Consider the following 14,191-nt stretch of genomic DNA (forward strand, 5'->3'; position numbering starts at 1 on the left):
TAAAAATAATATATGATTTATTTATCTAATAATCAAAAAAATAAAACAAATGTAACACTAATACTATTAATTACATTTTGTATTCCCTTTTTGTTGTATGCAATAAAAATTTAATTTAAAATAAATAATTAATGCTAAAGAACAATATATTATGTTTAATCCAGGAAAATTATTACCCCCACGTGATGGAATAGGTACTTATAACCGGTGTGACCTAATGAAGGTTAATTACTTTTTCAAACAAAAGATACACGGTAGAAGTATTTGTAAAAATTTACTACTGTATGATGGTTATGTGTAATTGGTATAGTATCTATAGGGTTTTAATACTTAAGTAAATTTTCTGTAAATACTCTCCTAATTTAAAAATTTTTTTTTAAATAATTATGAGCACAGTCACATTAATTTTTAAAATAGCAGGTAAGCTAATTATTGTTGATTTACAGCAAACTTTTTTGTAAATTTTTACCAACAATAACTTACAAGGAACCTTGTATTACATTTTCTAGTTTTTTGAACGTGCAATATCAGTTTAAAAAAACAAATAATAATCGAAAATTTTATATGACTACAGGTTTTCCTGAATGGCCTCAATACTAAACATTCTCTAATTTTCTAGATAAGATGAAATAGAATAAAAATAATAACATCATTTTTTTTCTTTTAGCGCTCCCTGGTATTTTTATGAGAGTGTAAATAGGCCTGCTAAAGGTTGGACTCATAGAAAATAGATTGGACTACCCTGATTTAAGACATTATCATTTTAAAATTGTGATAAGTAAAAAGTTAATAATTATAATTCATATTTTATATTTAGAATAATATTAATATATTAATAACAAACTTCATTGAGAATTGATTGCAACAAAAGTCCTTCTTTGGGTAATATTTCTGTGATCACATCCACAGGATTAAATACCATTGACTCTTTATCTTTGTTCATTCTTCTAAATGTGAAAAAAAAAAAATAATGTTAATCAATTGTTACACAATATTATGAAACATTCACTTTTAAGTAAGAAAATACAAGTAAAGATATTGTATAAATAATAGTTAATAACTTGTATTGAGAAACCACTAAAAAATCTGACTGTAAAAATATGGTTTCCTAGTACCAAGTTAGTCATAGAACAAAATATTTTTTCAAAATAATCTCAGTAAGTGCTACTAAAAAATTTGAGTTAATTATTGAAATGTTTTTATAAATAGATTATGTTAGTATATATATATCTAATTTAATCTTTTGAATAACCATAAAATTAAAAAATTAAATATCAAAAAAAGCAATGCTAATCCTTTGTAGATTTTCTTAAAACTATGTTTGCAATCAACAAAGAAGGTAATTAATAGTAGTCAACTTAATAATAGAACCTATAACTTACTTAAATTCAGTTTCACACCAAAGCTCTAAATATTGGATGGAAGTAAAATGTGCAGAGCAAAATTGAGCTGCTTGGGATACATATAAATAATTTATATCCAAAATTGTTCTAAAAATACAAAACAATTAGTATAAAAGTAATATTTATATAATAATATTTATAAAATCTTTAAATGTGTTTCTTGTGAAATAAAAGAAAAACATTTTTAAAACTATTAAGTAATGTTAAAATAATAATTACTGTAAAGGATCGTTTGGTTGAAGTCTGATAAAATTAATGATGTTTAGAAGACATAGTACAGCCGATTTATTACAATATATGTTATTTTCAATTGCATCATAAACTATAACAGTCAATAAGGTAATACATTAGGTATACGGCATATTGTACATATTTGAAAACCATGCAAGTATAGTATGAAGTTATGGAGCAACCCCTTTATTAGATCAGCAGTTAAAAGAAGAATGGAGGCAATCAGTAAACCTAAATAACCAATTTGAAGCCTTTTTTCAAGGTAATAGAGAACATTAATGACAAAGCATATTGTATAACTTGAATTGCTTGTTGATAACAGAGGTAATATATAAAATTACTAACATCAATGTTTTTAAAATGATATAATACTTTTTCCAGGCCTCAATTTAAAAAGTAAAAATTTGGCAATAAAATAAATAAAACATATTAATATTATAAACTAAAAATACGTCAAAACTATAACAATCAATTGCTATAATGATTGAATAAAATAACATATTAATACATATTATATTATACATACAGAATGTTAATGACGTAATGAAAATATTTTAATGCGATGCAGTATAATAAATATATAGATATATTATATAATATATACGTATATTATATTATAGACTATAATGGCTTCTATTATACCATGATTTATAAAAATTTTTTGAACGAGTTTTTGACTCTAAAATTAATTAACACACATACACATACAGTTTAATTTATATTAGGTATTATAAATTATTATATACCTGTGAAATGATCCATAGGGAAGGGGTTGAGCTAAATCTCTAATATAAGTCAGAAACTGACTTCTAGGCTTTTATTAATATTTAAATTTTAAAGTGATTTATGAATGTATTACAATATTCAAATGTTCCTTATGTCTTGTAGTAGCTTTAAAATAAAAATATCCATTAAACCAATGAGATGCTTTGGATAATATTGTTATCCTTCAGTTTGACATAAGGTCAATTTACTATAATATTAAAGAAAGAATTTTCTTTTTAGGGAGTTGTTTTAAATTTAAATATAACTTGAAGGGGTTTCACACACACTTTGTTGTACTCATCAATTTTTTTTCTCTTAGTTTTCAATCTGTAGATTGATTTACAATTAAATGATTTCCATGATCCTCTCTTGTATACTTTACCCTCGAGTTGTCTGTACAAGTCTCTTGCATATTTTATTATTTGTTTAATGTAATTTGCTCTTGGTCTTCCTCGTCCATCTCTCCCTTCTATTATACCTTCTAGTATAGTGTTGTGTTATTTTATATTAAATTATGTTCCTTGTTGTGCCTCAGGGTATGACCTATCATATGCCCCTCCCTTGTTTGTATACTGTTTAACAAAGTTATTTTTTCTTTTACTAAATCTTACATTCATTGATCAGTATGGTCATATTTTAACTGTTAATCGAATCTATTCTAATTCTTTGACTTATGATTACTGTTAGCAGTTTGGAAGCATATGATATAAGCAGGGCTCGTAAGTTCAAGCATTTGCATGTTTTTCTTTCAACAAAAAAAACATGCTAACAGAGATACAAATTAGTTTCATAACAATGGCAATAAATATATAAAGTTTAATAGTGCAAGTTTTAGCATATTTTGTATGTAAAGGCATATTTCGCATATAGTAGATTTTTAAGAGTTATTAGTACATATTTTTTCATATGTTTAAATAAATACATTTTTTTTTAAATTTCAATTTACAAAATTGTAGTATTTGTTTTGATTTTTTTTATTCTCGTTTGACTATAGGTTATATAATATACCACAGTTTTAATAATAATAATAACATACCTAATAACAACAGTAAAATAATTGATCTGTTAAGTTAGGTTTTTGAGTGTTATAAAATGTAAACAAATTAAAAGAAATAAAATTGATATATTTTATTATTTCCAAATTTGTCAAAAATTTTTTTATACTATGCATATTTTAAAAATGTTAGTGCATATAAATGCATATTGCTGAATTTTTAGTGCATATTTTGCTAATGTTTAGTGCATGAACTTATGAGCCCTGGATATAAGACACTTGAAGTATGGAAATGACAGCAATAATTTGGTGCAGATTTAAAATTTTTTTGGTTTTAACATCAGTGTACTTTTATGAAAGACTTTTGTGAACAATTATTGTTGTATGTATTTCACTTGTTAATTTAAATAACTTTCCTTTCAATGTTTTCAAATTTGCTCCAACATGTTGCTATAGTTCTGTATTTATATTATGTAGTCCAGGTACAGTTTAGAAGTAGTAAGTTTTCATAATTTTTAGTGTATACTAAAATTCTGACTTCATGATACCGATTTCTTTCGGGCCTTCATTTTTTTGACTTGAGACCGTTAAATCTAGGTGATCATTTTCATATAATGATTCTAAATATTTTTTTTAATCATCAAGAAAAGGGACAAACCATCTAAGTTATTTAATATGTTTAAAAATAAATAAAAAATAATTTATTTTCCAAGACCTAAAGAATTAAATATTTAAATATACAATAAATTCTGATACAGTTACCTAGTATTTTAATTACTTAAGTCTATGCTAATTTTAAATATTTTTTTGTAATATTACCTTGGTGAAAATGTCCATTTCTTTTTTCACTTGTGTTTTCCGTTTTCATTTTATAATGTTTAAGAAAAAAACAGTTCAAATGTTTACTTAAAATAGGCTTTGTCAGTGGTTTGTATTCAAGAAGGAAATAAACTAGATGTGGTAAAATGTTTTCACAAAAAACTGGCTAAAATTATATTTATATTAATTAATATTATAGATGTTAATATATCTATTTATAGTTTTTACTTTGTTTTCTGCAATAGGCAATAAACTTTTGCAAAAGCCTGTAAGTGTTTCCAGTAAATGTTTTGTAATGTTTGTAATCCAATTATTGTAAGAAATAGATTCATCTATTGGGCACCAAATTTCATTTTTATCAATTAGTAAATTAAATTGTTCTCTGTCAAATGATAATTCAACATCCAATTCCTCTAATTGAGAATTTTCATCATGTTTAAACGGGTATAAAACCTTCGCGCCTAATTCTTCTAAATATTTAATTAAATTTTAAATATGTAAGGTTAATACAATTGAACAATATTTTAATGAAAGTTATTAGTTATGTTACCATATAAACTTTGTCCTTCGTGAGTTACCATAACTTGGAATAAGGTTGTATTACTTGATTCCACAACTGAAATATTATCGTCACTTAAGTAATTTAAAACCAATTCAATTATATGCTTTATAAATGAGTATTCTAGGGATACATGAGATTCTAATTTTAATACTTCAGGTTCTGGTTGCAATATTAGAGTAGTTAAATCAGCTGGACCCAATATCCCCAAGCAACTGGCAGCTAAGATTTGAATCTATAATAAAAATATATTAAATAATATAGAATGGAAATTACTTAATACAATTGTAAAAATGTTCCAAATTAATAAATGGTGTATATAATTGTATTTATTATTGGAATAATGTCAGTTCATTTAAATAAGCAAATTTTAATTTAAGAATACCAATCAAACAGACTTAAATTATTAATAATTCATCATAAACTGTATATTTAACTGTATAATTTTTAATGTGGCTTCAGAGTCCATAAAGGGTGCCAACGTCGCATAATCATAAAAAAATATACAAAAAAAATAAAAAAAAGGATAAATGATGGGATTAAACAATTTGAATTTAAGGGAAACAATTTAAGAATACTGATGAAATAATGCAATTGAAAAAATAATTTGAACAAAACTTGTTTTTAGCAATGTTTTAATAAATTTATAAAATTAAATTATTATTTAAAATTATGAAAATGTATTGATAACATCAAATGGGTAGGGCTTGTGTTACTTTTTTTTAAACATTTTACTTTTTAAAAAAATTCATAGTTCTTAAAAATCATATCCAAGCCGGATCCTAAACCGTAGAAATTAAAATAAAACAAGTCAGAAAAGCTCACTCTGAGAGTTGTTTCAAAAATATTTTAATACAAAACAATAAATTATGATTTCATAAGCAATTATGTGCAGTAACTAAATTCCTATTAATATCAACAATCCGAACTATACTGGTAACTAATGGATGAACACAACAAACATATAAGATGTTCTAAACAACAAAAAATATAGATAGGTTTAGAAACCTAAAACATTCTCAGAAGAAGTTATTACACACATATAACTAGAATACATACTTCAAATTCATCACTTTTTGTAAGCTTTATTAAAGTACAAATTAAGCAATGTAAAATACTTTTGACACAATCTTCTGAAAATCCACGCATTTTTAACAGTTCTTGGTACATATATTGAAGTTCTTTTTCATTTGTTTGTAGCTAAAAGAAAAAAAATGTTTATGTATTTGCTATTTTATATATTTTATTTGAGAACTACTAACGTTTCGTCTTAAATATCGTAAAGACTGAATTATATCAGTATTTTCATTTTGTTGAGAAAGAAATGAATTAATATCCTTATGTAATGTTGTTTTATTTTCTTTATTTGGTTCACAATCAATTATTTGATCTCTAGAGTTTTCGAGAATACTTAATAAATGTAATAATTTTTCTTTCAAGGAAAGTTTTGTTTTAGCCAATATTCGTAGAGTTGATGTCAGAGGTCTAATTTGATTTATATTTAATTTTGAAATGCATCTTGGGTCGATTAACAACCATTCTAAATATTCTACAGCATAATTATGTATTTCAACACTTTTTTGGCTTAATAAAGTGATAGTTGATTGTACAGATTGATTAATTAGGAAATAAGAAAATTCATCCATTTGGTTAGAATCTAATAACTGACCTATAAGAGCCTTCATAAAAACTGTGTACTGGAAAAATGACTGATACCTAAAAATGCAATAGTAACATAAGTAGTAAGATAATATTTAAAAACTACGTAATACTTGTACCATAATTCTGAAGTTAATGTTTTGAAAATATTCACATACAGTATGTGAACAATTGTTTGAATATAGTTGGGTTTTTTTGTAGACATATTCACTAAAAATGGATTGTTATTTTTTACATATGTCTCCTATAGTTAACAGAACATAAATCAATTAACAATAAAAATAAATTAAATAATCAGATAAATTAATTTACTTGAAAAATATTAGTTAAAACCAGAAACTGATCGCTGCTAATTTGTATTGGAACAATTGGTTGTTCAGTATTAATGACAACCATTTGAATTAATTGTAATATTATATACAAGCACTGGGACCTTATTAGTTCATTAAAATATGTTTTACCCAATTGACTTTCAATGAGGTTTTTAATTTCAACGTGATTGAGAAATGGTAATTCTACCATCCTAATAGCCAACAAGTATGAAAATATAACAGGAAAGTTTTCCTGTAAATTAACAATTTATAAAAAATAATTTAAGATATAAACTATAATTTATATAATAGTACATTTTGGGAGAGGGGGGTGTTATCAGATAAAATAATAAAATAATATTATTAAAATAATACCCTGATCCAAATTAGCAATAAAAAATACAAATTAAGCAACTTAATATTAAGTAGGATTTGTAAAAAAAATCTCCTATTTAAGTAATGGAAATCCCTTAGCAAACCAATATTCCAGGTTAAGTACAGACTATGATATGCCATTGCCTGAAAAATAAAAAACTTGGGAACCATAGTAACTCATTTTTGAACACATTTAAATTTAAATTAGTCGATATAATTTTTTTTTTACTTCAACAGATTATGGTTCAATATAACAAAATATATTAGGTGAATGGTCTTTATTTTCTTTACTTCATATAAATACGTTCAATTTTGAACATGGGGTCGTGATATGGCACCCATACCTCGCGAAACATTAGCATAAGCTAGATTAGGTACAAAATCGCTTTCTAACCTACTTAGCATTCGTGAGTAAAACAGATGTCTCCCCATGACTATGTTTAACCGTGTAATATGTTTAACATCGCATCTTTTTCATCACACTGCGCTGATATAGATGAGCACTTTTTAAGTTCCCCCCTAAATAGTACTCTAAACGCTCTCAATTTACTTGTTAAAATTCCATTCAAAGTATCTACCAATAGAATACGAAACCTAGCCCAGTTTTATACCTGCATCAATATACCATCTATGGTTACAACCATCCACTAAACAGAATATTCCGAGTTACTAATCTAAATGTGCCTCAGTTGTTTTAGCTGCATTCTTTGGCTACTTGTATCACTTGTAAACTTTTCATTATTGTTATATTATAGCTATTGTTACTTAATTATTATCTACCACCATACACCACCATGTATTGTTATTGACTGACAATTAGCATAATATATATATAAATAAAATAAAATAAAATAATTATCATTAAAGAATAATAATAATAATAAAAAAAAACAAATTCAACAAATGGAGATTTTAGGGGAAAAAATGACTACTAGTGTAAAGGTGATGTAATAAAAAAAAATATACATAATAAGAAAAATGTTACTTACTTCAATTACATCACGGAGAATACCCAGGGTATTTAAACTATCCAAGTCGTTTTTGATTACTAAAATTGGGATGGTTTCTAAATGGTATTTTTTAGAGAATTCTTCTATTGTTGTGCAAGAAAACAATTTAAATGGAAATTCCTAAATAAATAATTAATAAATCAATAGTTAATAAAAATAAAGGTATATAAAAATATTACTTTAAATGTAGAATACTTCAAATGCCATTTCCATAGCAAAAATTTTAAATTATTTTCTAATAGCTCCATATATGATTTCATTTTTAATTCAATTTTTACACATTCTAACAGATTAATCACTAAATCTAAAATAAAATAATATTTAATTTAAAAATTTAACATTATTAAAACAATTACTTACCGAGGTTAATTTGTTTAATATAAACTGTTTGAAGAACTTCGAATAAACATTTTTTTCGAAATTTAACACTTGATGTTATTAATGATTGCATGCATAATAAATATGTGGAAACTCTATTGGTATACTCATCTTCTTGTTCTTCTTCACTAATATCAGCCTGGAAATATATTTTAAATAGTTTTTCATCTAATATAATACAATATATAATCTAATAGTGAGAAACTCACATCAACTGTAAATCCTTCATGTATTTTATGTAATATAATGTCAAACATTTCTTTGTAGCTTATAATATATGTACTTGGATTATTTTCATAAACAAGACACATTACTTTTATACATCGAATAGCAGCAGTTCTAACCTGTAATATTATGTTAAAAGTAAATCAAAGAATAAAAAATTAACAAAATATATAAACAACTTATACAAACCTGAAAAAATGGACTGTCTAGATAAAATAATATATTTTTTGGACTCATGGGTTGCACCATATTAGTATTAATATTCCATGTTGATCCAAAACTGCCATTATTTGTCTAAGGTTACATTAAATACAATATTTGAAGAATATAAAGCTCATGTAATTAAATAAATTAACTTACAGATGCAAAATGTCCAAGTAAGTCAACAAAAGCACAAACCATTTTTGGTCCACAATTTTCGGTGGTAGATATTTTTTGTAAAGACCAAATTAACATAAGTAGATTAGTAGTGCAAATGTTATCTAAATTATTTTTAGTAGTTATTTGAAGTGCATCTAAAATGATAAAATAATAAAATAATTAAGATAATTTAAACATATTATATCAGTGGCAGTTTATTCCAAAGATGGGGCTGTGAGCAAAACTATAAGGCCCCTCATCTTTTTATTCTAAATAATATAGGTTATATATAAATTCAAATTTAAAATAAGAATTTTATTTCTAAAATTATATGTAAAATCTTATGTAAATCCACAGATATTTTCCATTTTCATTACAACTTAATAACATATATTAATTACATACAAAATAAGATGAAATTATATACAAATAAAATGACAAAATATATCTATTAATAATGATAAGAATATACAATAATAAAAATTATTCAATGGAAATTTTGTTAGAGTTTTTTTTCCGGCTAAATTATTAATTATTTCTTTAAATTTAACTGATGAGCTCGATTGTTTTCAATAAATAGAATTTCAAGTACACTGTTAAATTAATCAAGATATTCGGTTGAATAACCTAAAATATTTAGAATCATTGCTCAAACTCGTAAAACGTTAATTTAATTATTGTATTATTGCATTATTCGATGTTAAATAAAATATAACAATTTTTTTACTTTTTCGTTATCAACTGTATTAATTTAATTTTTTTTTTTTGTCAAACTTTGAGCAATATTAGACCCCCCAAGCCAAGGGCCTATGGCATTTGCACAAATTGCCCACATGTATGATACGCCACCGTATTATATAATAATTGGAACAAAATATTAATAAATTAGTTTACCACTTAAAAGTTGAGTTATTTGAATAAAACCTTCTTGACGAGAACACCAAGCTTTGGCTAGTTGTTTAATAAACTTGTTCATTTTGACTATCAAATCAACTGTTAAATTGTCCAAACTCAAAGCTATATGAAGAAAATTGGCAATCTGAAGATAAAATATTCTTGTTTAATAATTAATTATCTATACTTCATTAAAATAACATTGAAAAAGATAAAAATATGAGTGTTTTAAGGTTAAGAAAGTGTTTAAGAAAAAGGTTTTAACTAGCTTACATTGTCAAATAACCTTTTTTATAAAATACATTTTGAGATTAATTTAATTATTTTAAGATTTTATAGAAATAATTTTGTGCTCTTCTTAAATTTCCTAGTTTTTAACTAACAAGTTTTTTTTGTTCGTAAATATTCAACTAACTTACAAAAAAAACATAATTCTAGTGAAATTAAAATATACAGGGTGTAACAGAAAGAATCGACTAAGGTGATAACTTTTGTTATAATCTGCTGGTAATGTGCTGATATGAGTATATTTCTTAAATTATTTACTACTCATATAATGTTAAAAAATGATGTCCCATGTCATCATTTTTTTTTTTTTTTTTGTCAGGTCTATCTGTTACACCTAGTATAGATGGTATTAAAAGAATTAGAACCTAATGGAAATAAGGATTTCATGGCTTAATGAAAATGAGATAGCTGGAAATGTATTTGTACACTACAGGAAGCATAGGTAGATATTTAGGGAACTTAAAAGGTTTTTAAGCGTCTCCCAAAAATATTTTCAAATCCAACTATAACTATTATAAGTTATAACAAATATTTGTAGTCTATGTATTTTATTTTCAAGTCCCCCTCCCTTTTCATGCAGATGCTACCAAATATCTGCTAACGCAATGAGTCTTGAGAAACAGAGTGCACATATAGAATAAATAATCTAAATCAGATATTGATATATTATTCTATATTTAGTATAAATTTATAGTACTTTGAAGTAGGTGTATGACGAACAAATTGAACCATCTAATTCACTTAAGTCTTCTACTAATTGTTCTAACAAACATGTTTGATAACCAAATTCACCTGTACAAATAGTAATAGTGTTATTAATTAATATGTCAAACTAAATTTAAAATAAATAACTATAAAGTCACAGCAAGGTCCATAAAGTTATCACTGGTTAATAGAATCCACCTTTTACCGGGATCATATTTTTATTAATCCAATCATATATTAACATCTATTAAAAAACTTTTTAAAACTTTTATGGAATCAAAATTACCTGTACCACATCTCCACATTAAATACAATTGACTATATTACAAAATATATACAACTACTAGATAGTTATTATTAAGATCATTAAATATAAATAATCATATAAAATCGACTCCCAGACTGAACAATTATTTAATGCTGAGTAGTATATTTTCCAAAAAAATCTTTTAAAATATGCATCAAATTAAAATTAAAAATGGTATGGAGGTACAATATGGTAGGGTAAGAAAAACAATAAACTAATATTAATTTTGTAATCTAATTATTAAAAGGATTAATAAGATAACTATAATGATAATAACTATGATACAGATCTGAAAATTCTTAATAAATGTGTAGTTTTATTTATGAAATACTTAACTTTATACAAACAAGTCTGTAATAATGCCTCAATTGCTTGTATACTTAATTTTTGTTCTTTTGTGAGGCTATCATAATCTAATACTGAATACATAGTATTAGAATCTAAAACATTATAATATATTATAATACTAAATTGTACTTAATTCATTGTATAAGACATTGAATACAATATATTATTACCATTCAATTTACTTAAGTTATAAAGTTCCCTCATAACAACTTTATTTGTATTGTGATTCATTAAATCATTTACTATTATGCTATCAACAAATTGCAACCGTTTATGAAATAATGAACACACATTAACGAATGCTTCATTATTCAGTTGGTTTACATCAGTTTTGAGTTCCAAAACTATATTATTCACTTTCTCCATGAATTTAAATTTATATAATCTGTGAAGACAAATCAATTCAATAATGCTTAAATATTATATATTCATGGGAAATTAAGAAAAAATTTGTAATTATAAATCACCCAAAATTATTAATATCTTTATTGAATTGAGGAAACTGATTTTCAAGAAAACATAGAAAATTTGCCATGGAAAAAAACCATTGGAGTGTTATAATACTTGATTTTTCTTTTAATGTTATATTTTCTTCTATAAAATTCATTAATCTCTCAAAAATATTTTCATCGATTGATCGTCTTAAATCTGTTGACAAAAACCATTAATTTAACTTAATAAAATTCTTATATTAAACATTTTATACTTTTATTTTGTGCAGGCTCAGTGAATTTTAGTTGGAGATTTTGACTATCTTGAAGTGCCAAATTAAAATGTGTATACTTGAAATAATTAAAATTTGTTGTTCTAAAATTATTGTGATCGACAAATGATTTTTTGATACTAGGTTTTGTCAATATTAAGTCAACTACTTCTGATAAAAGACAGGGATTCAGTTTAGAGAACTTTTCAACCATTAAGCCATCTGTCATCTTTAGTGGTAACAGCCAATCGAGCAATAAAATCATGTTCTATAAATAGCATCATTATTAGATAAATAGAATTACATACTTGTAATTAATGATAGCATGTTATACTCACAGCTTTATTTAAAGAAGCATTGCAAAATCCTCTCGTTTTAAATAAAACTATTAAAGTTTTCAAACTAGGATCATCAATCTTTACTGTTTTATTAAAATATAATCTTAGTACATCAGAATACATTTCATCTTGCCAATCTATTAATACAATTAATGAGTGCAAGAGATTATGAGATAAATCAGAATTCTCATTTGATAATACAGTTCTAAAATAAAAATAATAAATAAGGGATGAAAGGGGCAGTATTTGTTTTATGTTTTTAACTTAATGAAAAACAATATTTACTTTAATGCATATGTCCAAACAGTCTTAATGAAAGGTCCAATTTCATTCAATTTGCAAATATTATTTGATTTAATTATATTATTGCAACAACTAAATTATAAATTAATATATAAGAGAAAATTAATTAGAAAATAAATATAGAATCATTTAATTGAAATAACTAATGAACAATGAACATACATAATTAAGTGTTTTGTTGATTTGGTATCCTTAGAAGAGTTTAAACATTTGGTTATACTTGCTAATAAATTTATGTAATCCTTTTCATGAAATGGTAATGACTGATTTTCTAATAGTTTTGTAATTATATTAAGTCTAGAAATGTATTAGACATGGTATGACATTAGTTATGTCCTGATTTATATTAAAAATAAGTTATAATCTTACCGGGTGCATATTTCTGATGTTTTTAAGTTGGTAAGATCATCTACAAAGGATAATACATTAATATCATATTTTTTACGCTTAGGAGTTGGGCATTCATCTAAAACCAGACTTGATGAATCTAATTTATTAAAATATACCTAAATAACAATTTTTGTATTAAAAAAAATTATTAATTGAATAATTAATAATTAATAAATAATAACTTACTGTATTAAAAATTGTTACAGCCAATTCTGAAATGTAATTGAAAAAATTCGGATTGGAATTATTTTTGATTTGTTGTATTTCACGACGTACAAATTCATATATTTGGTATAATTGAACAATCCACATGTTTTCGTTATAAGCATATGACTCTTTATGGTTGAAGTCAAGGCATTTTGGATGATGTATTTTTATGAACAAAGTTAGCAAACTATACAACGTATCTTGAACCTAAATATTTTAATTTTATAAATATTAAATAATTTGGTATATAATTGACAAGGTACTTACCTTTTTTAGCCTATCATTTTCATAAAAATTTATCAAATGTGTGCAGTTTTCTTCGATAAACTGGCAAAGTGAATTACGACATTCTATCCATAGCTAATTAAATTTGAGAAAATAAACAATTACTTCTACATCTTTTATAATAAAGTATTCTCTAGTATTAAAATATTGAGTTTTTCGATTATAACAAAAAAAATGCATCTTATAGTTTTTCAAATTGTATGTGATACAATATTTTACAGTAGTTATTTACTAAACACAATTTTTGAAACGCTACAAACTGTAATAAAAACTATATATTATGTTTCTATATTTTTTTGCTTTATTAAAATATATATTAATTTATATAAAAATA

The 14,191-nt window shown here is 24.3% G+C and overlaps 1 protein-coding gene across 1 annotated transcript in view; it reads right to left on the minus strand.

The window, feature by feature from the left end:
• LOC111043179 (serine-protein kinase ATM) overlaps positions 1–14,191 on the minus strand; it is a 31,850-nt gene that overhangs the window by 10,828 nt on the left and 6,831 nt on the right. The window contains exons 7-34 of the mRNA XM_022328074.1: positions 13,840–13,932; positions 13,552–13,779; positions 13,345–13,481; positions 13,138–13,272; positions 12,958–13,047; positions 12,673–12,877; positions 12,338–12,602; positions 12,099–12,279; positions 11,802–12,016; positions 11,619–11,723; positions 10,969–11,063; positions 9,984–10,128; positions 9,090–9,244; positions 8,919–9,023; positions 8,714–8,848; positions 8,487–8,643; positions 8,306–8,430; positions 8,106–8,246; positions 6,743–6,994; positions 6,550–6,674; positions 6,034–6,487; positions 5,831–5,971; positions 4,763–5,006; positions 4,441–4,682; positions 4,213–4,378; positions 1,623–1,725; positions 1,383–1,490; positions 845–947 (exon numbers count right to left, since the gene is read on the minus strand). Coding sequence (XP_022183766.1) covers positions 845–947; positions 1,383–1,490; positions 1,623–1,725; positions 4,213–4,378; positions 4,441–4,682; positions 4,763–5,006; positions 5,831–5,971; positions 6,034–6,487; positions 6,550–6,674; positions 6,743–6,994; positions 8,106–8,246; positions 8,306–8,430; positions 8,487–8,643; positions 8,714–8,848; positions 8,919–9,023; positions 9,090–9,244; positions 9,984–10,128; positions 10,969–11,063; positions 11,619–11,723; positions 11,802–12,016; positions 12,099–12,279; positions 12,338–12,602; positions 12,673–12,877; positions 12,958–13,047; positions 13,138–13,272; positions 13,345–13,481; positions 13,552–13,779; positions 13,840–13,932 — 4,650 coding nt within the window. The remainder of the gene's footprint in view (positions 1–844; positions 948–1,382; positions 1,491–1,622; positions 1,726–4,212; positions 4,379–4,440; positions 4,683–4,762; positions 5,007–5,830; positions 5,972–6,033; positions 6,488–6,549; positions 6,675–6,742; positions 6,995–8,105; positions 8,247–8,305; positions 8,431–8,486; positions 8,644–8,713; positions 8,849–8,918; positions 9,024–9,089; positions 9,245–9,983; positions 10,129–10,968; positions 11,064–11,618; positions 11,724–11,801; positions 12,017–12,098; positions 12,280–12,337; positions 12,603–12,672; positions 12,878–12,957; positions 13,048–13,137; positions 13,273–13,344; positions 13,482–13,551; positions 13,780–13,839; positions 13,933–14,191) is intronic.

Source organism: Myzus persicae, unplaced genomic scaffold (genome assembly GCF_001856785.1).
Source record: "Myzus persicae strain clone G006 unplaced genomic scaffold, MPER_G0061.0, whole genome shotgun sequence".
NCBI lineage: Eukaryota > Metazoa > Arthropoda > Insecta > Hemiptera > Aphididae > Myzus > Myzus persicae.